The 26,876-nt window shown below is 39.6% G+C and overlaps 1 protein-coding gene across 15 annotated transcripts in view; it reads right to left on the bottom strand.

The window, feature by feature from the left end:
• The window catches only part of LOC124064434 (plectin-like), a 119,368-nt gene that overhangs the window by 16,787 nt on the left and 75,705 nt on the right, over positions 1 to 26,876 (bottom strand). For 5 of the 15 annotated variants that reach the window (XM_046398897.1, XM_046398895.1, XM_046398890.1 and 2 more), the window contains 25 exons: positions 18,957 to 19,018; positions 16,124 to 16,138; positions 15,108 to 15,197; positions 13,515 to 13,592; positions 13,281 to 13,385; positions 11,701 to 11,867; positions 8,864 to 8,979; positions 8,578 to 8,681; positions 7,805 to 7,924; positions 6,815 to 6,910; positions 6,586 to 6,713; positions 5,260 to 5,353; positions 4,714 to 4,868; positions 4,269 to 4,590; positions 4,092 to 4,169; positions 3,808 to 3,969; positions 3,561 to 3,665; positions 3,355 to 3,450; positions 3,109 to 3,234; positions 2,741 to 2,893; positions 2,466 to 2,620; positions 1,946 to 2,072; positions 1,468 to 1,651; positions 542 to 699; positions 52 to 230 (listed from right to left, as the gene is read on the bottom strand). In XM_046398897.1, coding sequence (XP_046254853.1) covers positions 52 to 230; positions 542 to 699; positions 1,468 to 1,651; positions 1,946 to 2,072; positions 2,466 to 2,620; positions 2,741 to 2,893; positions 3,109 to 3,234; positions 3,355 to 3,450; positions 3,561 to 3,665; positions 3,808 to 3,969; positions 4,092 to 4,169; positions 4,269 to 4,590; positions 4,714 to 4,868; positions 5,260 to 5,353; positions 6,586 to 6,713; positions 6,815 to 6,910; positions 7,805 to 7,924; positions 8,578 to 8,681; positions 8,864 to 8,979; positions 11,701 to 11,867; positions 13,281 to 13,385; positions 13,515 to 13,592; positions 15,108 to 15,197; positions 16,124 to 16,138; positions 18,957 to 19,018 — 3,175 coding nt within the window. Of the gene's footprint in view, positions 1 to 51; positions 231 to 541; positions 700 to 1,467; positions 1,652 to 1,945; positions 2,073 to 2,465; positions 2,621 to 2,740; positions 2,894 to 3,108; positions 3,235 to 3,354; positions 3,451 to 3,560; positions 3,666 to 3,807; positions 3,970 to 4,091; positions 4,170 to 4,268; positions 4,591 to 4,713; positions 4,869 to 5,259; positions 5,354 to 6,585; positions 6,714 to 6,814; positions 6,911 to 7,804; positions 7,925 to 8,577; positions 8,682 to 8,863; positions 8,980 to 11,700; positions 11,868 to 13,280; positions 13,386 to 13,514; positions 13,593 to 15,107; positions 15,198 to 16,123; positions 16,139 to 18,956; positions 19,019 to 21,587; positions 22,206 to 26,876 lie in introns of those variants that run through there. The other 10 variants (XM_046398899.1, XM_046398896.1, XM_046398892.1 and 7 more) reach the window with 6 other exon arrangements.

Here is a 26,876-nt window from a genome sequence, read left to right as displayed (position 1 = left end):
TTGTTAAGAAACAGTATATTTTCTCTCAAGAGTAAGCGTGTAGAGACTCACTTGTCAAGATAAATGGAGGAGAGCATGTAGACATGATCCATCTTCTGCACAGTGAGGTCAAGCTCTGATCGCAGGACTGGAGCAGAGGCAGACTGTTGAGGGGAGGCTAAGACCTCTTGCGTCTTTACAGATACCTTGTTAAGGTCCTTCTTGAGACCCTCAAGCTCCACTTGGACTTTCTGTACAAAAAAGACAACAACATAAAAAAAGATCACAATCAAACAAAGAAAGAAATCTCAATTTACCAAGTTTTGCTTCCAGGTCTAGTTGGCTGCTAAGAATCATGTTACAAATGTTTTGCCTGCTATAGCTTGTGGGTCTTTAGGCTCATATGAAAACCAGTAAAAGTCATGATATGCATAAAATGATATGAATGTCATTAAATGCAAATGCTGCAGATACTACAGACAACAACCACATTATATAGTGGAGACATGCAGAACATTTTGGTAATTATGGTAATATTTTTTTGATATCACATGTACAGCACCTTCTGCTCTGTTGTCTTCTGAACACATTCTTTGAGAGGGTCCCTCTCCATAGGTTTGCGTATGCGTGCCACAGTCCCAGCTTCGCAGTCCTCTATACGCAGACGCAGATCCTTGAGCTCAGAGATGTAGTTCTTACACAGAGACTCATCCTGCTGACCTGTGTAGCACCATATATTTTAGTTTAGTTTAGTACAGCAATATCAAAGAAACAATTAATTTTGTTAAAAGATGAGTTTGGGGTAAAATAGATTTTTGATACATCCCGAATGTATGAATAAATTATTGATTTGGTATTGTTGATATGTAACTACTGTAGGACATGTCTGCATCTGTCTCAACATTTTAACTGTCTCATATAATTTTTTTCCAGTTTTTGCCACAAATCTGCAGTGCATTTAAGCACAATGATACATGCATTCTGCGACAAACACAAGTAGCTCCAAATTCACTAACGTAAAGCAGTTACTTAGCATTACTGCTAAGTCTACTTAGCATGTCATTCATTACTGCTAAGTCTACTTAGCAGTAATTCACACGCTATTAGGTGATATGGCGTCATGACAAAAAGCATAAAATATTGTTGCTTAACCTACAAAATCTGGATTCTACTTCATGCAGAGCTGTAAAAAAGAAAAAAAGCAACTTAGGAACCAAAACACCATGCAGTCACTCAGAACTCCACTCTAATGGAACTGGTTATTGTTAAATATCTCATCCAAGGCTTGTAAGTGTGTTCACACTCCAGCTTGGTCAGCTCTAGGTTTCACTGTCTTGACATGACTCACCTTTGAGCCTAACAACCCTTAGTCCTGAAAGGTGGATGACAATTACATACTGTACAGTTTCTATGAACTTATTGCACATTCCCTTCATGTAACTGAATAACCAAAAGTTAATTTGTTGTTTTGAGGGAAAAAAAAGTCACCTTTCTCCATGGAACGAAGCAGGTTGTCAAAGTGCTGGGTTGCCTTGGTGTAGTCTTGCTCGATCTGCATGCGGTCGTCAGGGCCAAAGAGCTGCGAGTCCTGGCTATCCCGCATGTAGTCCTGATAGTGGAGCTCCAGGTTCCTCATGATCAGTCTATATTCCTCTGGTTTCATGGTCTTTAACTGCACAAAACAGAAGATTAGAAGCTCAGTAAAATTCCACTTCATATTCCAAAGATGTTAATGCTGGAATTTGATTTAATGATGCATTTTTGGTTTAACAAAACAGACTTTATGGGCCTTGCTTATTATCACCAAACCTGGATTTGTCGGTGATCTTACTTTCTAATAAATACAGTTGGCTGAGGCAGAATGAAGATTGTATCTTGTTCAAGACTAATAAGTTTGCTTGTGATCAGGGTTTACACCAGTCCCTAAGTTAAGATCTTTTCCTGGCATAAATGTGTTCGTAATCACCATGGTGATGTTCCAGGAGCTTATCTGTGTGAAGTCTCTCATCAGGTACTGCCATGACAGCAAACTCTTCATGTCAATATGGAGTCTCTGCCACATAGACACCATCTGCTGATGACCTGCGTCCAGGCTAGAGTAGGGCCGAAACACACACAGTGCAAGAATTAAGAAAGGGACAGTTTTTCACAGGTTATACCTTGCCATGTACAGAGTATTAAACCCATAATGTATTTGGTATAATGTGTCAAGAGACATCAGAAAGAGTGGACTGGTTACCATTATTTATTTCCCTCTAAAAAAGAACTACATTTGCTATAAACCCATCACTTAAAATTGTGGTTATTTCTGCTGCTGTAAATAGCATCTGCAAATTATTTGACACATGTTTGAAGGTCACTATCAAGATAATTACTTCTTGTGACTGTGTTATAAAAACTGCAGTGAAGCTGAAGACCCAGAACAAGGTTGAGTAACTAAATTGCTCAGTTTGTATACACAGCTGTCACATAGGTGACTCATTTACCTGGACACGCTGTCCACAGCCTCCTTGTTGACTGGAGGCACCATGAAGCAGACGGAGGGCACCACTGCCTCGTGTCCACTGCGGTTCAGGACCTTCCATTTGAAAGGCTGAGAGTTGTTGAGGAGCACGCACTCATCCCCTTTATGCACAATGATCTGAAACACAGCCTATGATTAATAAATAGACACAGTAAAGAGGTCCTGCAACAACAGTACAGCCATCTGGGCTGTGAATGAGTACACATCACTAGGGTCAGCTAAGCAGGTATTTCTAACCTCCTGTTGCTTGAAGTCACAGACAGCCTGAATAGGCAATTTGCCTTTAATGGAGGTGGTGGGGTTGCGAGGTTTCAACTGGATGATGGACTTGGCTCTTTTGTTCAGGCTGGTCACAAGGGTTTTGAATTCATTCAGCTGTTCTCTCTCCTCCTGGTGATCAATAGTTAGATACAAATTATTAGAATATTAGAATAAATAATTAGAATATTAGATAGTTCTAATTGTGTACACATAAGAAGGGACACTTTCACTTTTGAGTCAAAACATTATATAATTTGTTATTCCTGTATTTTCTTAAAAAGCTCATCTGGTATGATCATGTGCATGTACATCTAGATAAATCAGTGTGAGGAGTCATCACTCACCACAGCATCCTGCAGCAGATCCTCCAGTCGTGTGGCTGTGGTGGAACGATCACAGCTGTATTTCTTTTTCATGTTCTCTTGCATTTTCTTCATCTTGTCCTGAGCCTCTTTCACATCAGCAAAGAACTGCAAGGAAAAGACATCACAGGGGAGAGAAATTTGGACTCTTTGCTCCATTAATGAATGTTTATCTTATAGCTAGTGGAATTCCACAGATTAATTTTAACCAATATCACTGTTCCATACCTGGTAGTAGGCTGTGTTTTCTTTGAGATGAGCCTCAATACAGCAGCACAGTTGGAGAATCCAGCTCCACTGAGTCTGCAGGGCAGCTGTGAAGGCCTGTAAGAAACCGAGAAATCATGATGACTGGATTAGTTGAGGTCTAGCTCACTTGCTTCTATACTGTATGTAGACTTCTATTGTTCGGTAGAGTTTAGTCGAGTAATTACCTCAACTGTCTTCTTGCCAGGATGTCCATCCCTGACAAGTTTGTCTCCCAGGGCCTGGATATCATTGACTTTCTTCTCCCTCAGCTCCAGCTCTCGCATGAGACCCTGAACCATCAAAATAAAACAGTTAATGGGAGAAAAAATCACATCTTTTAACTTAACTTAGCTAATTTACTGAAACAAGTATTACAAAATCTAAGGGATGCTATAACAAAAGTTGAGGTCTTGTTCTACTTCTAAAACACACCGAGTAATTGTCTTTCTTAGCTGTCATGTTGGTGTTTTTGTCACTCCAGTCAAAGTTGACCTCCTCCTCTTCCTTGTCATTTAGCCACATCAGTTCCTTAGTGGCAGCACTGACAAAGGCATGGAGTGAATCCAAGTTCCTCAGGCGGGACTTGGAAGAACTCTGAAAGAAAAAAAATCATAAAACAGTTGATGAAAAAATCAGCACTCAAATAACTACAGTTTTAATACTTTCAATATCATGCAAGTATTAACCAGAAAAAAGTGAAATATAAGAATATTTACCAGTAGTTTGCCATACTGAAGGTCCAGTTTACCCAGGTATTCCTTGTATGTACCCTTGCTGACAGGAGAGAGCTGGGTCTGAAGAATATGACAAAATTCAAGAGGTTACTTTTAAAAGAAACAACAGAATATCAGGTATACTGCAACCTTTTAAAGTGTTTCTGATATGGGTACTACCTCGTCAGCCCTGGCCCGTTCAATCTTGGATCGGAAGTCCTCCACAGTCTGATGCAGGCCTCTGTGGCTACCCAGCTGGGACTCCACAGAAGGAAGATCAGAGCCCCACTGGGCTTCATCAATGCGGCGCTGGTTCTCCTCCACCCAGGCCAAGAGGTCTTGGACATAGCGAAGGGTCACATCATCCAACTCAGGCCGCACCTTCATGGTGGTCTGCTGGGAGGTCTGTGACAAAGGAGCCTGGGCAGAGGTCGCCACAGACTTCAGACGAAGGTTGTAATCACTGCGCAGGTTCACCAGGCGCTCGTGCAGACGGTAAACCCTGTGAAGATGAGACACACAACCAGGATCCTCTTTTACTATTTCTTTTTTGTATTTAGATTTATCTTTGAACAGTTTTGTAACTGGTGTGCTATGTTTCAAGTTGACTTTAATGAGCACCCACCTGCGGTAAATCTGTTCAGCCTGAGGGTGGCGCCCATCCTTGAGTATCTGCACATCATTGAAGAGCAGACGAATCATGTTCTCTGCCTTGTCCAGCTCCCTCTCCACTTCTGCTGCATGCTGAGCTGGTTTCCCTGAATTCAGCAGACGAATGTCCTGAAAGGATGAAGGCCATTAAAATTTTCATTTTCATCTTCATTTAACAGATATGCATCAGACCTTTCTTCATATCAAGGATACTAGACACTCCTTTAAGTTTTTTGGGGTTTTTTATAGCTACATAGTTGGCAGATAATATAGATTTTAGGTGCAATAATTTCTTCAGTGTCAGTGGAAGGGTGTTTGTGGTGTGTTTGTAAAGAAGAATTCTTAATGAAGATGAATTTAGCATTTTTTATTAATAAATCCAAAACGTAAAAATAAAAATAAAATCAACAAAAAACGACATGGGCTAACAAGTTAGCTATGATCATCTACTAGATTTTTTCTTCTTTGTGAACACAAATCATGTTATAGTCTTTTTAAAGCAGACCTGAATATTACTCACCGTCTGCAGCAGAGTCTCCAGGTGACTGAGTTGTTCATCACACAGCCCCGACTCCATTTGGACTTTGCTGACAATCCTCTGGAGCCTCTCGAGTCTGGAGAAGGTAAGATCAATAAAAACAAAATATGTTCAATAAAACTGATAATCCCTGTGATAGCCCTTGTTCCACAGGTTCCCTTTCTGGCTTTTCCAGGACAAAAACTGTGTTAAACAACCACATTTCACTTAGACCACCAGAGACTAAAGCTCACAACTGACGGCCACCTGCATTGCAGCAAATATTCCAATTTATGCGGGTCACCCACAAATGCCATTCTTCAACTCTCATGTAAAGATCACAGTGCCAGCTACGATAAAGCTGGTTTTTCTCACTCTCCCATTGTGAAAACACTGTGCCACGTAGCAGTGTGTGGGACACAAATGTCTCAGTTTTCTGACAAAGCTATCCAGTTCGCTTATTCAGTCATTCCATCCAGTTCGCTTATTCAGTCATTCCAGAACCATAAACAAGTCTGTCAGACTGCAAGATGACTGCAATCTTGTGACATCTTCCATCGCATTTTCTAGCCTGCAATGCTCAAAATACACTGGAAATTTCTAATATCTTGTCCTGTTTCACAAAACTTAATTATCTGAATTAATGTGTTAAACTGGAAATCATTTTTAGACACACACAGCACAAAAAGCAACAAATATCAGAATTTATTTACCAAATCTTCAACCATATTATGTGATAAGTGTGCAACTAAAAATCTATGACAATAAATTAGCACGTTTCTTGAGGTAAATGAAAGGTAAATGAAAACACCACTGGCAATGATATATTTTTGTCATGATCATAGCTTTGGTGATATGATTCTAAAGCTGATCTACTAACTAGCAGGCATTTTAGTTATTTGCAAAGAACTTATTGTATCTTATTATCTCTGAAATATTTCAAAGCTATAAACTGCTTTGACAGCGCTTTTTTAGACGCTGTTGAAACAAGCTAGGTTCTCTTGTCCTTCACGAACCGCAAATGACAATGATGATCTCAGAGAAAAGCAGGATGTGGTTTTATCTTTTAATGTCCTGTCATTTACTTCATTTTATCTATTTATTTGTTTACATACTGTATGCATTTGTGTCCTGCATTCATTGGTATGGTTACTGGTTAGTAGGCAGGGTTGTGAGCAATCTACAAACTGGATCTACAGGTGTCTGACTTATTCATTTCTTTATGTCTTTCTTGTTACTATTACACTCTTTGATTGGGAGAAACTAGTGTAACAAAATCTGATCCATAAAATAATGTATGTATTCCTGCAAATCTGCCATTGTCCTAACCTCTCAAACTCTATCCTGAGCAGCCGTTCTCTTTCCAGGATGGCCACATGCAGTCGACCCCATTCTTTCTCCACATCAATGGGATGGTAGCCTGGAGGGACCTTCACCTGACCAGCATGCACAGCACTCTGTTGACAGGTGGGAGAAGACTGAATAAGTCATCATCATCACTGAATAAAACAGAATATCATAAAAATACAAAAGAATAGAAAATTAAGGGTTGTCTTGCCTCAAAGGACTGGTAGATGCGTTTAGACCGGTCCTTGTCAGACTCCTTAACTGGCAGCTCTGTCTCTTTGAACTTCAAGAACTGGCGCCAAAGAAGCTGCATAAAAAATACACAAATACATAATGCATTTTTGTTCAAATAAATCTGAACAAAAAAACTGTATCTGCCTTTGCAGAACAAATACAGACCTTCTTCACTTGTGTAAATTACACATTATTCCAATGCTTTTTATGGAAGTGTTACACACTTGGATCACTTCAATTATTTTGAAATCTTAATTTCCTAAATAGGATAAGTGCACTGATGTAACACAGCATGCTACAGTTCTACAGTCCACACAGCAGGGTGCTCTACTCTATAGAATCTTATTTTCATTGCCATTACTCGTTGTAAATTGAGCTGAACGTATAATGAGTAAAAATAACTAAATTGCCTTTATTACCAAAGAAAATTGTTACTTGTTCTGTAACAAAACTTAACTGTTAAAGAAGCACTTTCAAATCTCTACTTATGATGATGCTGTCTTGCTGATAATTTGACTTAAGAGCGAATTTAAAAAAATACTGAAGTCACGCTATGCTTTTGTTCGGTAGCACTGACAGGGAGTGGCACAGGGGTGATTCTTCTGAGGATTGGCTTTAGCATGGTTTGCCTTTTGGCAGCATATTCTCAGCTCTGGCAATGCCCCACCTACAGCACAACAATGTCTGGGAATACAGTTGCCTCTGTCTCGTTAGACATTATGTAAGGGCGTTGTTTGATCTAACAATGGATGGTCGCCAAAACCACTTTTTCACAACACTTATGTTATCAAGACATGCACAGTGTTTAAAGTGGTTTTCTTTTAATTACATAAAGAGAACTTTTCTCACAGAGAGCATTAAGGGAAAACTATTTTTTTCATACTCTTCTATGTTGCTCAGCTGCAAACATACACATAATAAAGACAAATCTCTGGCCTAGAGGCATTATACCAGCATATCACCTCACCTCTATCTCCTCATAGCTGGCAGGGAACTTCCTCTCCTCGAAGATCATGACATGGTGGCGGATCCACTGGAGCAGGACAGTCACCAGCTCGTAGTACTCCTGCCAGCGCAACTCCAACTCCTGTAGCCAACACAGCAGAATAGACAGTTGAGAGTTTAACAACAGCAGACAGGAGGGCTCTTCTTCTCTTCTGGGTCTCTATGTTCAATAACTCACACACCACACTAAACTCAATTAGGTAGCAACAATTCAGGTTTTGTCTAAGTGAACAGGGAGGCAGAGAGCGGAGAAGGGGTTGATGAAGGGGGCTGTGGCCGAAGAGACACAGTGAGAGGGAAAACAATGGTGGGAGACAGACAAGCATAAGCATATTTCTGCATTTCTTCCAGATTTAGTTACCTGTGTTTATAAGGGCCTTTATTAGAAAAGATGTAAAATCAGTGTTCACCTTTACATTAGTCAAGTGTAATATGAGGACATTTAAATGCTCCATCATAGCATTAATCTAACGAGTGAGTTTGTATAAACCACTGTACAGCATATTTTATGTAAACAAATGAGTGAGTCACAATAGATACTGCATGAGTGTACCTCTTCGGCTTCTGCAGTGGAAACACCACAGGTTATTAATTTGCTGCCACTTGGTTTCACAAGACTTCTATTTCTCTTTGAACTTGTGGGAGTGTTGGAAAAACAGCACTCCTAACCAAAGCTCATTTACGAGCAGAGTCACAAGCCTGTTTACTGACTTTACTTTAATGATTTCTGCTTACGTTAGCTCTGACGCCATCATGTACATCAACCCGAGGCATAGCATCATACAAGGATGAGACGTAGGTGATGATGGACTTTTCATCAGGGTGTGGCACGTCAACATCTGCAAGGATAACATACAATCTTATAATATGTCATCTCATTATGTCATGTTGTACAATAATAAGCAAGTAGTTTGTGTAAATGTAGGAGCGTTACACACCAAAAACTGCTGAATAAAACTATGATCAGTATGAACAAACAACTCAGATGCTTCTGATGAATTCGACTTTGGGTCTGTCTTACCCTCAGGATCCAGAAGGCGCGTCACTCCCAGGTCTCTCTCTGCCACACCGAAGGCCTGTTCCAAGTTCTCCAGGTTGTTCTGTCGGTACACTTTGCCCATGTCGATGAGTCTGGGACTAGGGGAACATAAAAGTGGGTCATTAATCACTAACAGGGTTCATATGAGGGGCGTGAGTTATAGTAAGCTTCAGTGGTGATATGTATGACTAATTTGCAGTGTATCTAAGTAACTTGTCAGATTCCATAAAACACTGCCATTGATGGCAACGTATAAGTAAGTGCTCACTGGATCTTTTAACAGAGCAATTGTAAAGCTACACTTAAAAGTTTAGAGACACAAGTGGCTATTTTCAGCATATGTTTTGTCTTATTTCATATATTTTCAGCCTTGGAAACCAAAATCAAACTTGAGAAATGTGCAAAACAAACAAATATACAGATTTAATGCACGCAGTACATGTCTGCTTTCTGATATAGAGCTGTATGACAATCATTATACTAGCAGCAGCAGCTGGGCTTTTGTTAAGGCCTTGTTCCAATGGCTGTATGCTGTTAAAAAGCTCTTCTGTTGGTTTCTGACATATGATCTCCTCCTGTCTTTTAATCCTCTGGGTGTTTGACTCTCCCTGGCAGATATCTGAGCATCTATAGGTGGAATTTAATATAGGGAACAGAGCAGCTAATATAATCAAACCTGAGACTGTTAAGCTGAGAAAAGTTCACATTTACTTCAGAGTGCAGAATAGCAGAACTAAATGCATCACTAAACCTCATCTATCATGCATAAAAACATGATGACTAAACAACTGCTTTTTTCCTAATATCGTAGCAGTTCAAATGCATTATCAAATCCAAATCCAGAAATTCAAATGTGCAACACATATCCCTGCAGGACAGATTAACATAAGCATATACTGTATATATACAAAGCAACAGCAGGAAATTCATACAGCTCTCTGATGCATATGGTGGGTGGACTCGCATTCTGTCCATAAACAGGAGAAGACTCCACATGGCTGATTTCCTGAACAGAGTACTGCATTGTTGGCCTAGAGGAGATTGTCATGCTCTGTCCTTCTCTTCTGTGAAAGCCACGGGGCCCCCATCCGTGGCCCAGATCGTCACTGCTTGAGCGGGCCCCTGAGCTATGGGAACCCCGGCCTGAGTCCCAGGAGGATCCTTCTGATGGGATATCATCACACAACATGACCACCCGGTCGTCCACATCACTGACAGATCCTGACCTACCACCAATGAAGCCTAGGCTTCGTTTCTTACGCTTAGATTTCTGCCGAACTCCCAGCATTTTCAAATGTGCCGGAAGCTGCTTGTCCAGTACAAAGTAAAAACCTTACTGTCTGGCCTTATAGCTTCATTCTTTCATGCTAACAAACATTTTGATGGCTTGATGGTTGCTTTTAAATCCATCCCAAGCATTGTCTCGGGTGTCCATCATGTGAAGATCCTCTTAATCCTTTTGCAGGGTTGCTGAGATGAGAAAACCGCCTAGTGGCAAAGTCAAGTCACTGCTCCTTCATCAAGCTTTTGGAAATTTACTCTATAAACCCTGAACAATCTTGAATTCTCTGGATGAACACATATTCTGCACTAAGATGCCCTGAATTATGCCTCAGCATGAAGTAATGCCACAGTTTTCATGCAGCAGCCACGCAGTGCTACAGTTACACCCATACACCACACCCCTCAAACTTATGAAAGCAGCACTAATCCAGCCTCAGGTGTCTCCAAAAAGAAAAAAGGAGGAAAAAAAGACACACGCTCAAGTTTAAGGAAACTTGTCCCTGCAGGCATCTCATTCCTTCAATAAATAATGGCTGTAAAGAATTAAATCTTGCTCATTCAACTTTCTCTCATTTAATACCACTTTTTCTTCTGTTGGCTCTCTAGACTCTACATGAATCTCTGTGCTAAAACATATAAAAGGAAACTAACCAATGGAAAATTGTACAGACAAATCTTCCTGAGAAATAAAGGTGCATTCATCTCCCAGGATGCGACTACACAGAGCATTAATTCTACTGTAAAGACTCACAACAACATCAGGAGAATAAGCATATGCTCAACAGAAAGAAATCTGGATTTTACTTTTTAACACTAGGTTCCCAACAGTTTAACAAGCTAATCATATTTAATAGAGGAATTATCATCTTGAAGTGCTGGAGTGTTACTCATGGCCAACGCCTGCTGGTGGTATTTCTGGCCTAAAGGCCTAAAATGTGTATAAAGAAGCATTAATACAGATCGAGACCAGTCCTGTCAGGTGCAGTAACTACAGAATGGGTCAAAACAAAGTAAAAACACCAGGTTTCAGTATCAGCTTTTATCTATCTATCTTTCTATCTTTTCAATATGGTAAATCATACGATACAATAAAACAGCCACATCATCCTTCTCATTATAGAATTAAAATTATTTAAGGAATAGATACATCTTGTCGATACTGAGAAAGTATATAATTACAGAGCAGGTTTGAACTGGTATTATGAAATGTAATTTGATATTTGAACACATTGCCAGGTCCCATTCTTGTTCCAGTAGACTGGATATTCAATAAAATCAATGATGGTGATGTGTCTAGACAAGACCATCAAGTAAATATAAAGCAGTGCTTTTTTTTTTTTTTTTTTTTTTTTAATTGCTTACTTTTGATGTTGTATAGTAAATATTGCCCTAATCTCTTAATACTCTTATTATTGTTATTTTAAGAGCATGGGCAGGGCTCTGTAGTACAATACATACAACACACTTTTGTTACTGCTTGTAGTGCTGTTATCATTTTACAGTCACAATGAATGAACAATAAATTCACCACTCACTAGTGTTTGTGTATGACAGCATTGAAGAGCTTGCCGTCGCGCCAGCTGGTGGTGAAGTTGTCACAGCGGATGTTCTGGTAGCCCTCTGTCATCCTCTGAGACCAGAGCAGCAGCTTCTCCTTGGCCGTCATGTCTTCTGACTGGCCATTGACCTGAATATCTGAGATCTGAGACAATGAATAAAAATAAAATGTTAAAAATATGGCTGATGTGCAGAATATGTCAATAATCAAATTGAGAGATGTGGGGAAAATTAGTCATTAGTGGAAACCAAAAGATGAAATTTAAACAGAATCACTGAACACCCATGATTAATTTTGAGAGAAATGTTAACATCATGTCCAAGATAAACTGACACCTTTGTCACCCACTGACTTAATAACTTCCTTGGTTGAGCAGTCTATAAATATATTGTACATTTATATTAGGTTATATTTTATTGTATCAGTAGAATGACTTGTTATTGCTTGTGATTTGGCTCACAGGATGCAGCAGGGTTTCTGTCTGGTCTAGTCTGGGAAATACCGCCATGGCTGTGGCATCCAGATAAGCTTTCGTTTGGGGAGACAGGATGGGAAAGATGAGTCATAGGCATCGGGTGTGCCATTTTGTGTTTGTGTGTGTACTTGTGTGGGTGCCCTTCAAATTCATGTCCTATCATCAGCAGACTCTGCAAAAACCCTGCAGACTCATTGAACACACATATTTTAACCCTCTTTTGGACTTTTTTTGGACTGCTCAATCAAAAAGCATACAGGGAATTTACTTTATAGATGTTTTGATTATGTAGATGTTAGAGTAGCTATTTAAATCCAAATCTCCCAAGCACATTCTTACAAAATCTTCTTAGTAAATTTAATTAATTTAGGATAACCAGATTGTGAGATATCAACACTACATTACATGATAAAGGGGGGATTTTACTGTCCCCTTTGATCTCTATGACTCAACTGTATCCACAACTCAGCTACTGTTCCTCTCTATTCACTAAAAGATCCTTGGAATATCATATATCTACACAATGGCACCTTCACCAGATCACCTCAGCAAGACTATTGTCAACAGCAATGTCTCCTTTATTCCCCATGGTGATCTTCAGCTTTTAGCGACCAGAATTGGAATAATCTGATATTAAAGGGTGTGGCCCTGCCTGCTGGGCTGATACCCAGGGATTTCTGCCTCACAGCTCTTGGCATACACAAGAAAAGCAGGAAAAGGCCTGGGTACATGGGATGTGGTTAGAGGTGTAGCATGACAACAAGTTGTACAATTGGCCTGACACACCCTCCTCTTGGGAGTCAGTGAGAGGGTGACTCATACTTACACACCCTGATGGTGTTTTATTTCTGCATACTGTTAACAAATGAGAAAAACTTCATGGTAGGGTTAATATGTTACAAGAGCTGCAGAAGCTCCTAGAAATATGATAAGAAATATCCTGTTTCAATTAGATAAGGATTTTTGGAGGATTTGAAAGACCAGAATCCATTCTGATTGGTTCCAGGGAGATGGGAAACAACAGCTGACAGATTCCAGAGACAGAGGTATGGAGTAATAATATAATGGAACACAACACTGACAGAATAGGAGACCTGGAAGTGGAGGATGATGGTCCATATTAAGCCCAGGGTCAGCTTGGGGTTCCCATCTGCTATGTCATCATTTCTGATGTTAACCAGCTTGACCTGAAAACGCAAAACAACAGTAATATTAGCTAATGAAAACAGAGTGAAGTGTCCTTTGACAAGACATTCCCTTGTTTGGTCAGGTTTTTAATGTTTTAAAGGTTGAAGGCATCATTTGACATGTCATACCTGCCGGTGTTTGAGGAAGTCCAGTGCTATCTGTACATTCTGCAGCTTGTGGAAGCGCATGCGGCCTTTCTCTCTGGGCTGTGGGGGATAAAGATGACAGACACTAGACAGTCAGAGACTTCATTTTTGGTAAATTCATGGTAAAGGGTTCAGCATTCAGTTAAAATGAAAAAAAATAGTGGAAAGGAAAACTGAAAATCAGATGGAAAAACATTGACCAAAAGAATAAACGTGTTAATAAATGAATCTTGAATATTTTTCAACTAGGAATCAATTTTGGCAAGTAAGTACTTTGATTTATATTGTGCTTGTAGAGATACTGTTTTGAAGCATTCATCAAAAAATTCTCAGCCCTGTTCATCATAATTCTGCACAATGGATAAAAATGGACTATGATAGAAATTATTAACTCTTTGTAATATTAATTACTATAGGAAATTTACAGTGTCTGAGCCATTAACAAGGTTTTGTATTACTTAAGTTATGTGAGAGCAGGCTGAGATTAGCTCATGTTGTACAATGATTAGTTTGTCTTTTAGGTCCAAAACAAATACAAACAGATGTGTCATAATGATGAGCAAAACATAATGAGTGCAAAATTAATCAGTGGGTTCTGCAGATTCCAGCAGCACCTACTGATAACAGAATATTTCTGCGTATATCCTGAAGCTAGGTACTTAAAGCAAGCAGTGAGAGAAAGGAAAAAAGCAACCAAAACGCTTGGGCGTCTGAATACCGTGCACAGCCACCGGGAAAGCAAGGATGACTAATAACTGTAAAAGAAAAAATCCAAGAAAAACAATGGGAAATCTACTGTAAGTTATCAACCCACTCACCAACCGAACACTCCTGACCATGTCTCTCTCCCTCGGCTAGCCCCAGCAAGAGCAGTGCAAAGAGAGGAGGCGAAGGTCAGACGGCAAAGGTCAGCACACACATAGGAAGGTTAGAGGGAAGGCAAACGGCAGGACAAGTAGAAGGAAGAGGATGAGAATCATAGATCAGATAGCAGAATAGTTCACACACAGACACACACACACATGTTAATGTGTTTAAGGTTATGGAGGCGTTCGGAAGATGAGCAGAGCTGGAGCTGGTGGAAAGAGCAATGAACTACAGCAGCAGAGAAGTTTCTGTACTGATCTGCATCCCGGGGTTTAAACATACAGTACTCTGCTACTAGCTTTGGAATAAGTATGGTACGTACGTCTGAAGATTTAAGTTACAGGCTTTGAAAGGGTGTATGAGAAGTCCTATTTTAATCAAGCAAAAAGTCCAACAAAAAAAACCAAAACAAAAAACATAGCAGTCACCAGAATCAGTGAACGAGTCTTTGTTTAGCAAAGTTCATCCCAGGTTAAGTCTTTGGCTGACAATTTGGCTGCCACTGGTTACAATTTGTTGCCACAAGGATGACATTCTATGTTGACTTAAGATAAGTACATGTTATGTAATTAGTCTGGATTAGAGTTTGGTAGTGTGGTTTGGAGGATGATTGAGGTAAAAGAGCAGACTTAGGCATACTTGTTGTTCATAGCCAAAGCAAAAAAGACAAAAAAGACAAAAAACACAGACATCATGGCAACCACTCACCAGTGTTTCCCCAGAGAGGACCTCCAACAGCGAGATCAGGTTGTGTCCATCTCGGAGGTCTTCATACAGGTCTGTCACATGACGCTGTGTCTGCCAGGAAAAAAAGGGAAAGCACATGTCACCAGAATTCCAGATGTAGGCTCTAACAAACTATCTTTGCTGAGGAGACATGCAGTTGATGCATTTCTCTTAGTTGTGACTGAAGCAGGACTCAATAATCTTCAGCGCTTATTTAACTTCCATCCGATCACTTTGCTCAAGATTGTTGCTGATTGCAATAATGTGACAAAAGGTCTCACAGGTGTTGTGCTGAAATTAATAGCAAAATCAAATGCAGTTTTCTGATGGCACTTAAAGCCTGATGTGGTAACCAATATGACAGTAAAAATGAAGACTTCTGAAGAACATTTTTGGTTGTAACAGAAGCCCTTTATACTGGATTCAAAACTGTAACACAGCTGTGCTATAGATGTTTTCTACAGCACTGGTGTTCTTTTCACTAGTACAATTCTACACAGGTCAGGAATGCATAGCCAAGAGCAGTCAAGCCCTGACTCCTGCTCCAAATGCCAAACAGCAGCTGTCATCCCTGATAGATGGGATTAAACATACAACCACATCAGTGAGGCAAAAAAGGTGAGTTGGTGACCATAAACTTAAACAAGACATAAACAAACAAACAACAAGATATCATTAATCATTTGAATTGTTAATAAAAAAAAAACACCTAAAACTGCATTCAGTGTTCATTATTAAATTAATGTCATTATTATAATTGATGTGTGGTGTAACTTCAACCAGACAGTGAAGATAGTCAGAAAGAGAGAGAGAGAGAGAGAGAGAGAGAGAGAGTGGGGAGGGAAGATGTTGTGATGGACATAAGATAGATTAGGAGGAGAAAACTTTAAAAAAAATTAGAGGAAAGACAAAATAAGGATGGGGACAGTCTCCATGCAAAGTCAACCACGACCAAACACACACTTAGTACAGTCCTGCTCCAACGTGCTAGTACCTACCTCTGCCTTCCAGTGCTGGGCGAAGGTGGATGAAATATGGAGGAATGAGAACAGATAGATGAATAATGGAGAAATAGAAAGAAAGGAAGCAAAGCAGAGGTGAGGATAAGAGCAGAAATCACATAAAATGAAGAGCAGTGATTGGAATGAAATGTAAATTTAGACGAATTGATGATGAACATGGTGGAATGTGAGACGGAAAAAGGAAAGAGAATAATAAAACTAGTCATTTCTTTAGCCCTGTGATAAAATCCAGTTTAAGCATTTCTCATGTGAGTGTGTTTGGTAGATGAAGGAGGCCTCAGCCCTTAGATGGAATGAAAGCAAGTTACAACAGTGGCTGATTTTAAGTTGGCAACTGTTTCACCAAAGCTATCCAACCTTAGTTATGCTCCTCCCTGCCTGCACACTGAAGATGAATGCACAGTGTGGATCTGAGTGTAGTGAAGAAGCACTGCGACCACTAGGGTTCACTGTCTACATATGTAAAATCTTCACCAACCGAACCAAATGTTCTTAAGATGGTGTGCCAGGTCGTGTGATAAAGTTGCACGGTGTGCAGTAGCAGCCAACTACAGTCATTCTATCTGAGATTTATCTGAGATTGACAATTTATTAATTATTTGTGCAACTCAAGAATAAATTTTAAACATCCCAGTCAAACATGTAACAAATGATTATTCACTTTTTTTGTTCAAACAATGAATTTTACGATTATCTAAAGTCAACTCAAGAGCCATCTACCATCACCCATCAATTACTTTGTACTGAAGAGGCTGTGGTCTCTGAGGCTCTCGTCAGCCACACTGTGTGTGTGTGCTGAATGGTAGGTGTTACACTACAAATTGTCCTCTCACAGTGAAAAGGAGTTGCTCTGTAAACATTTCAAGGTGAAAAGCATTAGCATAGGAAACAAGGAAACAAAACACTTAACATGCTTCAGCTTTTACAGAACGTTTACGTCATTTTGTGCAGATCCTCTCAAGGTGATTTTCTGCAACCTGCTACAGTCCGAACTCAATCTGCAGCAACTGTAGTGCTTAATCTTATCAAATGTGGTTTGTAAGAGTTAGCTAGAAACCAGATTTTCAATATTCAGATATTCCTTACATCTCACATAGTATAAAAAGATGGGCACAGGAAACCATGAAATGGTCCTTTACAGCTTTTAATGGCAGCATCCAACTTATCGTCTGCCCTCAAGTCAAGTCAGCCACAAACATGTAACATTTACATCAATGAGATTTCCAATTTCTGAGTGAGATGGTGTTCCTTGTCTTGTTACTTGATTCTTTTTGATATATTGATTGCCTGAGCATCTGATTACAAAATAAATGGTATCCAACAGGGATGACCTCTTTAATCACATTAGTTTTAGCTGTAAGTTTGGTCATCTTTGGAAAGCCATCCCTTCACAAAAAGCAATTACCTGAAACTAAATGAAAAATTCAAGATTTGGAATCAAAGACCAATTCACATGAAGTGATTTTGGGTAATAACGTTTCAGTTTTAAACAGTTTCATCCACTGGACTGTGATAACGCTTAAATAATATGGCTTTTTCAGTGTAATAATATAATACATAGTAATAACAAAAGCATAGTGTAGGCATGAGTGCAGGTAGCCACTCTGTGCAGCACATGTGCTACCGTTGGGCCTTAACCACCTTGGCTTGAGGCCAAGACCAGAATTTGCCTTTTCAGAGCTAAGTGAGTCCAGATGTCTGTGACTCACCCTCCGAAATTCACAGTGAACACTTAGGAGAAACAAGAGTGAGTGACTACACATTTCTGGAAAAGAAAACACTGCCTTTGTGCTTATTTTTCCCCCTCTTGTTCCATTTCTAATAAATGAATGTTCCCGTGTCTGTGGAGTGAATATACAAATAATGCGGAAGCACTTAATGTCATAAGCCTGTAAATGTATTGCTGTCAGTGGGATTTTTTTGGAAGAAAAGTGGCACAAGCAGAAATATTTTTACTGCTCTGTGGGAAGGGTATTGTGTTACAGGGGACCAATGTTTCACTCCTAATGAGCAGCTCCAGAGTGAGGAGTATGGACTGTTTGACTTTACCCCCATCCTGACCTGTTTACCTCTTTGTGTGTGTGATGCATTGGAGGGCTTTCAGGCTATAAGCTTGAGAATGGAGGCTGAGGGAGGTGACAGAGGATGAGTGCTGAAGGGCGGTTTACACAGTTTCTCAGCTGATGACAGACTGGACTCCTGGTAAGCCTCCCCATTACTGTGCAATGTTAGAGACCGCGTGTGAGACAAGCTAATGTGCAATTATGTCACTGGGGACTGCAGTGTCTCTAATAGTGTTTTCATCAGAATCTGACGAGACATGTGAATCGGATTTTTGTTGCTGCAGTTTTCATCCATAAAATCAATATCATTCTGTTAGAGTACTCTAATGTTTAAACTGACATTATCTCATAAAACCTCCTGTAAACCAAAATGATATCTTCCTTATATAGACATTATCCCACATAATTATTGTTTTGATCACCCATTATTATAAGGAGAATTGCAATGTTTATTAAACACTTAACATACCATCTTGTGGCTGAAAGCAAATCTGTATGTTGACACACTGAGAGAACATCTGTTGCTATTATGTAGGCCTGGGCCACAAACAGGCAATTTTACCCTTTGAAATCCACCATGGTTGTTATGAAAGAAAGCTGTCAACCACACGCTCATGAGGTTCAGAGAGAGTGAAACTTGTGGATGCTTTTTTGGTGGAGTTTTGGTGGAGGTACGTGTGAGCAAGGACATGAGCATTAATGAGTAATGTTGAGTACAAATGTGAAAGTCAAGGATATGTCCTTACCTTTATCAAGTGCTTGTTCACCCATTTTGTGAAGGTCTTTTTCTGTACTCGATCTCGTTCATCTGCAAAAGAGAGAAACTGCAGTTAAACACCAGACTGTTATAAAAAAGAAGAATCAGAAATAATTTTTATAAATGTTGACACTGAATTATATTTTGCAGGAGGAAGTTTCATTTTACAATAATAAAAAAAGAAATCTCCAAGATACCAGACTTGTGTGATGTACACAGGACTAACAGATGTATCACTGGGTGGAAAATCACCTCTTGACTGAGCACGCCTGCATGTGAGTCAGACGGCATCAGAGCACATTCGCTGTCGGCAGAGACGCCCCTATTGTCTAAGATAAATTGTATTTGCAAGGTCATGTCTGTCTCTGTGGCACCATTACCAGCTGTGTTCTTAGACAGAAACATTCACGAACAGGACTCAGTTGCAAAGCTCTGTTATTGACATGAGAAGGCAATCATGCATGATTACTACAAGATACAGCAAAGCTTTTAGACAGTGCAGTCTTCCAACAAGAAACAACAAGATCTTAGCAATAAACACACCCACTAAGACAACAAACCTGCACACATCAACCGAGTGTTGTGTTTCTATTGGAGTCCAGGAAATAACACCAAGGTGTGTCACTGCAACATTTATTATGGACACGGCGGATGGAACGGTTTGTTTCCAGTTCTCTGATGTCAGCCCACTTGAACTTAAGTTTGAATGAGATCAGATGACAAGTGGCTCTTTAATAACAGTGGGCATGTCTAGGGATTTCTTCACTCCGTGCCACTTCATATCTTTTCAACAAGGAACCCACCTTCAGTGACTCACACAGAATGTAATTCCATTCACATTAAGCCAGAATGAACTGTGGACACCAGCACAAAGCCCTCCGTGTTGCCATTTTTTAGGGAGTGATTCGAGTGTCTAATGTGTAGTGACACACCCAGCAATGAAAACCAAAGGGCTTTGATTCAGTGCTAAAACAAAATAGATGCCCAGGGGTTGCATTAGTTTTCTCAGGAGGGTCAGCAATGACTTCTGCAAATGTGTTGTGGAACTACGTTTCCATGACAACCCAATATCGACACCATAGACCTTTAACCCACCCCTCACTCATTTAAACGAACGGGGGACTCTACCATGCAACCTCCAAGGTTCAACTTCCTGTCAAGAGGGCAAAATGTCTCCCAGACTGGCAGTGTGAAGACTGGTGACACACACAGCCTGAAGGAGACAAAGCAGTTTCCCAGAGGAGTCACCTTAACCTTTTGGGTCGTTGCATTCTGTTCACACCGTGTTGCCTAACCTTGTTTCAACTACGCAACCCTGTGTATGCGAGTGGATAGGGGCTGAGTGAATTTCAAGTATCAAATGTCAACAGACAGAAACAGGTTTCAGTCAAGTGTGGAGTTTATAGCCCATAGCAATCTGAAAGTCAGTAGTGGAAAGTACTGTAACTATCAGGAGGTACATTTACTTAAGTACTGTGATCAAGTATAGTTACAGTTACAGTTATTAGAATATTTCCATGTAGTTCTACTTTATACTTCAGTCCACTGCATTTATGTGACAGCTATAGTTACTTTGAATATTAAAATATTCAAAACAAATGATAATCTATTACATAATCCAATATTACAGATGGAAATATAGAAACGTCTGATATTTAGCTTCATCTTAACAAATACATACACATTAATGCATTAGTAATAATAATCTAGTAATTTAATAAATTACATTTATGACTGTGCACAGTCACTGATAGTAGTTTATTAAATTACAACAGCCGTAGGGCCATTTTTCCTGCATGTCCACCAATGTCAGTACTGTGCAAGAAACTAGAGAAAAACATGCTCACAACCCACTCCTGCATATCACTGCATGGTAAAAGAGGGAATTTCCTGAATAATCAGTTTATTTAATGTGTATTTTAAAGATTTCATATGAAGATCTGAAGAACTGCTACAAGTTGAGGAGTTTAGGGAAAAAAAGAGAAACAGACTGATTGGAATAAAGGAAGAAAATATAACACATTGTTCAATCTGACTACAGTACATATAAAGGCAAATAAACTGCAGCTACAGCAACTCATTCACCCCAAAACACATGCATGCTGCATGACAAAAGAAAATGTGAATGGGCTTTGCTGACCAATACAAAGTGAGGAAGTTGCTGATGCATTAGAAAGGGGGAGTATCCTCCTTTAAATCACAGTATGGAGAAACACTGGATGGTACAGTCCAAACAGAATTACTGCATGCTCGCCATTTTACACACATATATTGCTGCACATGATGTTGTGACATTCAAACTTGTCCGTGACAACACCAAAGACACCACCAACCTCCTCTGGAATCTTACACAGGAGCTCACTGATGCACAAAATCATGCATTATACAACACACTAACCGATCCAGCCTCAGCATATGAACCTCTTCAAGCTGCTACAGACAGAAAAGCCTCCAACTTTGACACTGTCCAACACTGTAATTCTGTTAAATACTTCTCTCATCTCTTCCTGGAAATACACTTAATTCTTGCCCAGCGGAGTCTTACACATATGGGAACAAATAGATCAAGCTCAAGAAATGCAATTAAGTTATTTTCCATTAACTGCCACCATACTGGTACCTTTCCTGCCGTCCACAGCCTTCAGCATCCCCTGGTAATAGCCTTCGTCCGAGGGCACCCTCTCTTTGCCCATGCTGTCAGAGGAGAAATTCCTGTACCTCTGCTGTTGAGAGGTCATTGTCACTGTTTATCAGAATAATAATCCTGATGATAAACTGTCCTTGATGGTTTTCCTCTTGATGGAAACTTCTGCTTCTCTAGCTTCTATCTGGCCCTCTGGCTCTCACTTTGCCCCAGGGTAGTCAGTCCCTTGGCCACAATCCACTCAGCGCTTCACAAACCTATGATTTCTCTCCCCCTCCTGTCTCTCAACTTCCTCACTACCTCAGTGAGGTCGGCTCTGTCCGCTTTTCCTGTTTCTTCTCTCCCTTTTTTTTTCTCCTGCTCACTTTATTCCTTTCATAGAAAATGGTGCCTGTGGGCTACGAAGTCTGGGCCTGTCCTCGTGTGTGATATGCAAGTGTGTATTTAGTGGTGCGAGCGTGTGCAGGACATGGTGGGCAGGGCACTAAACACACCCCTTCCTCTCTGTTTCACTGAGGCGAGAAAGAAGAAGGAGAGGCGGGCAAGGTTGAGGTGTGGTAACCTGCATGTACCATCGACTAATCTCTTCATTTGCGCAAGTCAACACACACTCAAGCTGAGTCACAAGGTATAATAAAAAAAAAAAAAAAAAAAAAAAATCATAAAACTCTATGCTGATATTTTTTGATACTTTATACTGCAGAACTTAAATGACTGATACACTGCCAGGCGCCACACAGACGCCCAACAAGGAAAAAGTTTCAGTCTTCAGTCACACACACACTAGCATACACATACACACAAATACACATCTTGTGGTTAATCATTACTTAGTCACAGCACTAACAGTATTTCACATTAGAAGTTAGTCACTGTGACAAAAAAGATATGGGGGATGAGATAGTTTTGGGAAGGGTTGCTATGAATTCATTGAGGAATGACCACACCCTGTAAACCACTGATTTACTGAGAAATATTGCATAACAACTTGTGCCTAAGTGGTTGAGTGTAAATATGTATGTGTGCACTGACACAAATATCAACGCATCCTGGGTTGGAAGATACACTTAGTTTTTATTTTTTATTTCTGCCTACATCTGTGTACATCTGTAGGGTCGTTTGCCTTTTACTTGATGAAATTTGAGCTGCTGTAGCTGGAACTCTTGCCTTTAGCCATTTCATCACAGTCAGCATTGTTTCTCAGTCTAAACACACTTCTTGCTCCGTGTTATGTAGTCCAAACAAACTGGAGAACACCAGCTGAATCACTTCCTGTTAACCAGATGATTTTACCAGGGGGGTGCAGGCAAGAGCGTTTAGAAAAAATAAGAGTCGTACACAAACTATTGTCTGATACACAGCAATATATGAGTAAAACTGACCAATATTATTAGCTAAAATTAGTCATGATAAATCACAGCAGACCAAAAGAGGCTGCCAGAGTAAAACTACTGACTGTATGAAGTCAATATTGCATTTTGCTGCATATGAACTTTCGTTTCGTACAAGGAAGATGGTGTTATATTTTAGTTTGCAAAAGTTACATATCCCTGCTTTAAAGTTTCTCTCCAGCTTCTGAGCTGAGTCCTAAGTCTTGTATTAATTCAGAGCTTGTCATCAGACTTAGAGCTTTTACACAAAGCTCCTCCATAATGGTCCCCTGTATGGATAGCATGTGCTGACAGCTAAACTGGAGGGCAGGGTGTGTCCTGTCTCTGTTAAATCCTGCCCCTTAGGTTGATATATATCCATTCCCCCCACCCTGACTGACATCACTTCATCAGGCATCTAAAAACACTTTTTCTTCCACGGTGTTGGGTGCTGAACATGACCTGTATGAACATGAGGGTAATTAATTTGTCAGTGCAAGTGTGTCTGTGTGAGTGTATGTGTGTGTGTGTGTGTGGACTCATTTTGAGCCACGTTAGCAAATTTGGAGACACACCTTAGTAGTTCCATACAATGTCTAGGCAAGCTGAGGAATTAAGGAGTGGTATGTGAGCAGGCAATTAAATGAGAGAAAGGAAAAGAATCAAACTGAATGCAGAATTTTACAGAATTTCACTATAAAATGTTTTTGTTCATACAGCCTGTAACCATAACATCCAATAATTAGATTCAAATTGCTGTAAGATATCAGGTTTTAATGAATGAAAACAGCAAAAAGTCTATAAAGTTTCTCATTAACAGTATAACTCTGTGGAACAGAACAAAATGTTACACATGGGGGATGCAGAAGCAAAAGTAGACGGTAAGTGAAAGCTCTGTGACGTTCTGGCACTGACACCTACTTGAGGTGGATCTCTTAACCTCATGGGAAACATGGGCAGGGGACTCTGCGAGGATGCAGAAAGTGTGGAACATCTTAGTCATGAGATCTTTCCACCAAAACGGAGACATATCATTAAGGTCTCAGCATGCTTATTACACTGCTCCCTCATCTGGCTTCATCTAAACCAGATGGAACACTGAGGCTTTTATAGTAGCAGAGAGAGCTTGGGGAAAATAAAGACGAGAAAGTTTTTTTTTTTCTTTTTCTAAATGACAAGTTTGAGGTTGGATCATTTTTTTATGATGGAAGTGACAGAGAAGTTGGTCTTCCTCTTCACACACCAATGTTGCATTGGCCAGCAGACATTTTGACTCTGAACTGCATTAGATGATGCAGCATGTATTACTAAATATTCACATATGAGCGTTATACGGGCAAAACATCAGCATGTTAGCATTGTTTCTGTGAGCATGCGTGCTGAGGCTAGCACTGAGCATCATACTACCTGATCACAACCTTACAGAGCTGCTTGCACAACTGTAGACCTTGCCTTGGTACCAAACAATACAGTGCCTTACCAAAAACCATTAGCAATAATTACATTGTTTTTTTTAGAGATTATGTAAATGTCCAAAAATGATCTCTTGGTGCTAAAATACCACCTGTAGCACTATTTGTGATAACTGTATTTCTAATCACCAATTGCTAACATGATATTCACCAACTTCGTAAGACTTCTTGAACACATTAATCTGCTCTTTCACAGGCAGTGAATATGGACAGTAACAAAAGCTAAAACAAATTAGCTTTAACTCTATCCTTTATTATCAGTCTGTTTCCACTATATTGCCCATAAATCTGTTTATATATGCCTCTAACACACTGTTGAGCTTGCAACCATTTAGGGTTAAAACAACCTGCAGTTTAACCACTTAGGACTGTGTTCCCAAACGCAGCAAAGTCATTAAAGGACAAAAGAATTCTAAGAATGTGTCATTATGGTTTTTACATAGCTGAAGTGCAGACAAAAGATTTAGACAGAGGAACGCTAGTCAACACCTTTCATTGTACTTAATGGAAAAGGTACAGAAAAGATTTGCCCTCCAAGGTTAGCTAAATTCTTACTCTTCTCATGTTCCCCATCCCTCCCTTTAACCCCACTGTATCCCATGGACAATCCAGGTGAAAGTGTACGTATTTGCTGCAATATCTGGCCACCACTCCCAAGAAGAGAATGCTGATAAAACTGGGAGCAGCCCAAACACACCCTCAATTTTCACCTCAGTTGTTATCTAAAGAGGAGGAGGAGGAGGAATCAGGAGAGCAAGGCAGAGTACACGTTACCTAACTCACAGTTCACAATCGGATCATAATTTCACTGATTTTATTATACAAATCCAAGAGAGATCCTTGGATTTAACTAAGCTGTGATGATGAGCACATAATTAAAACACCAGGTTTATAATATTTTAACCCTTATTTCGATGTCACCTGGGTGAATAATTTAATTGGAAATGCATTTAATACTAAAGCAAAAGAAAACTAAAAAGCAAGTCAGTGTCAGTCAAGCAAAGCTAATAAGAGTACTGAGGTTATGTGATTAATTACAAATCTGTTAATGTAGCTGCTAATTGTATTTAACCAATCGGGTAAGGGATATTTATTTTAATCCTGTTCTGCAAAAGGAAAAAAAAATGCACACTAACTACAGGCATAAGTCAGATCTGTGCTATGATGCACTGCTCAGTCATTCTCCAACCCGTCAGCAGACTTTAGATAATGTTGTCAAAATTAGATTGAACGACGAAGCTGCAAACTCAGTTTAGCTCAGACTGAACAAGCCTCTGGATTAGCCATGGAGGCTGTGTTCTAAAATAGCTCAGTCCTGAGCTTTAGAGGCCTCTTTGGAAAGCCCCACATCTCAGAGTGTGTCAGTTGCTAATTGGTGAATTCAAATGCAGCAGTGCAATTGGAGAGTTAGCAGAGGTAGCTACAGTTTGATTAGAGCAGCATGTGCCTCCCCCTGCAGGTGAGAGCAGCGAAATGTGTCATGTCAGTTGGCTAGAAATGTAGATATGAATCGACTGAAGCTTAATTTTGCCAAATCTCTAAATGAATCACTAATTATAAACAGTATTGTGCATTCTGCTTTTTTTTTCTTTGAATAAGCACAAGTTTTGTTAACAAAAAAATTATAGTGCTTTACAAAATGCAATGTTTAAATAAAGTATAAGCAAGCACATATTTAGAGCTGTATTAGTGGTGTTGCTAGATTGCGGTGCCTTTAATTATCATATTTAAAGTTTTATTTTCAGGGCTATAAATCTGAGAAGGCTGTGAGTGTGGGTTTGGAAGTAATTATAACCACCAACGTTTACATGCCTTGTTTCCTACACTCCACACTGAAATAGACAGTGTGTACTCCCTCAGTAAAAAGACAAAATATTCATGCTGACTTTCTCTGGGTCTTTACTGCTCATTGCTGTGCTTGCATACTGCCGTTCAGCTGTCTCCTAATGTGGAAAAACAAGACTTCTGCAGCAGAGATAGGCAACAGGTTTTTCCTGGATAATCCAGACCCCAGGCTTTTTAAAAATCAAACAGAAAATCTTTGATGAACCGAATTTGTGCTGCAACAACATTATTGATTAATGTGTTAAAAATGCAGTTATTCATTTCTTTCTTCTATAAAACAAAAGATATTCTATCGTTTGACAAGGTGTTTTTCCTTGAAGAATGACATTTCCTTGATGAACAAACATCTGCCTTCTGTTACACTGACTAATCAATTAATAAACTAAACTCTGAAAAGATTAAGCAAAATGTTTTTTCTCAATGAAAATGTTGTGGATTTTAATCTAAATTTTAATGCTCATTTAAAAAAAAAGTTACTCATTTCCATCTTAAGAGTATGAAATGTTTTGCTTCTAACTTTTATAACTGGAAAATTCCCCAGAGAAATCACCAGCCCGTATTACCAAGCTGTAAGTTCC

This window comes from Scatophagus argus, chromosome 9 (assembly GCF_020382885.2).
Source record: "Scatophagus argus isolate fScaArg1 chromosome 9, fScaArg1.pri, whole genome shotgun sequence".
Lineage (NCBI taxonomy): Eukaryota > Metazoa > Chordata > Actinopteri > Scatophagidae > Scatophagus > Scatophagus argus.
Note: the sequence above shows the minus strand (reverse complement) of the source record. Positions and strands in the feature narration are given on the sequence as shown.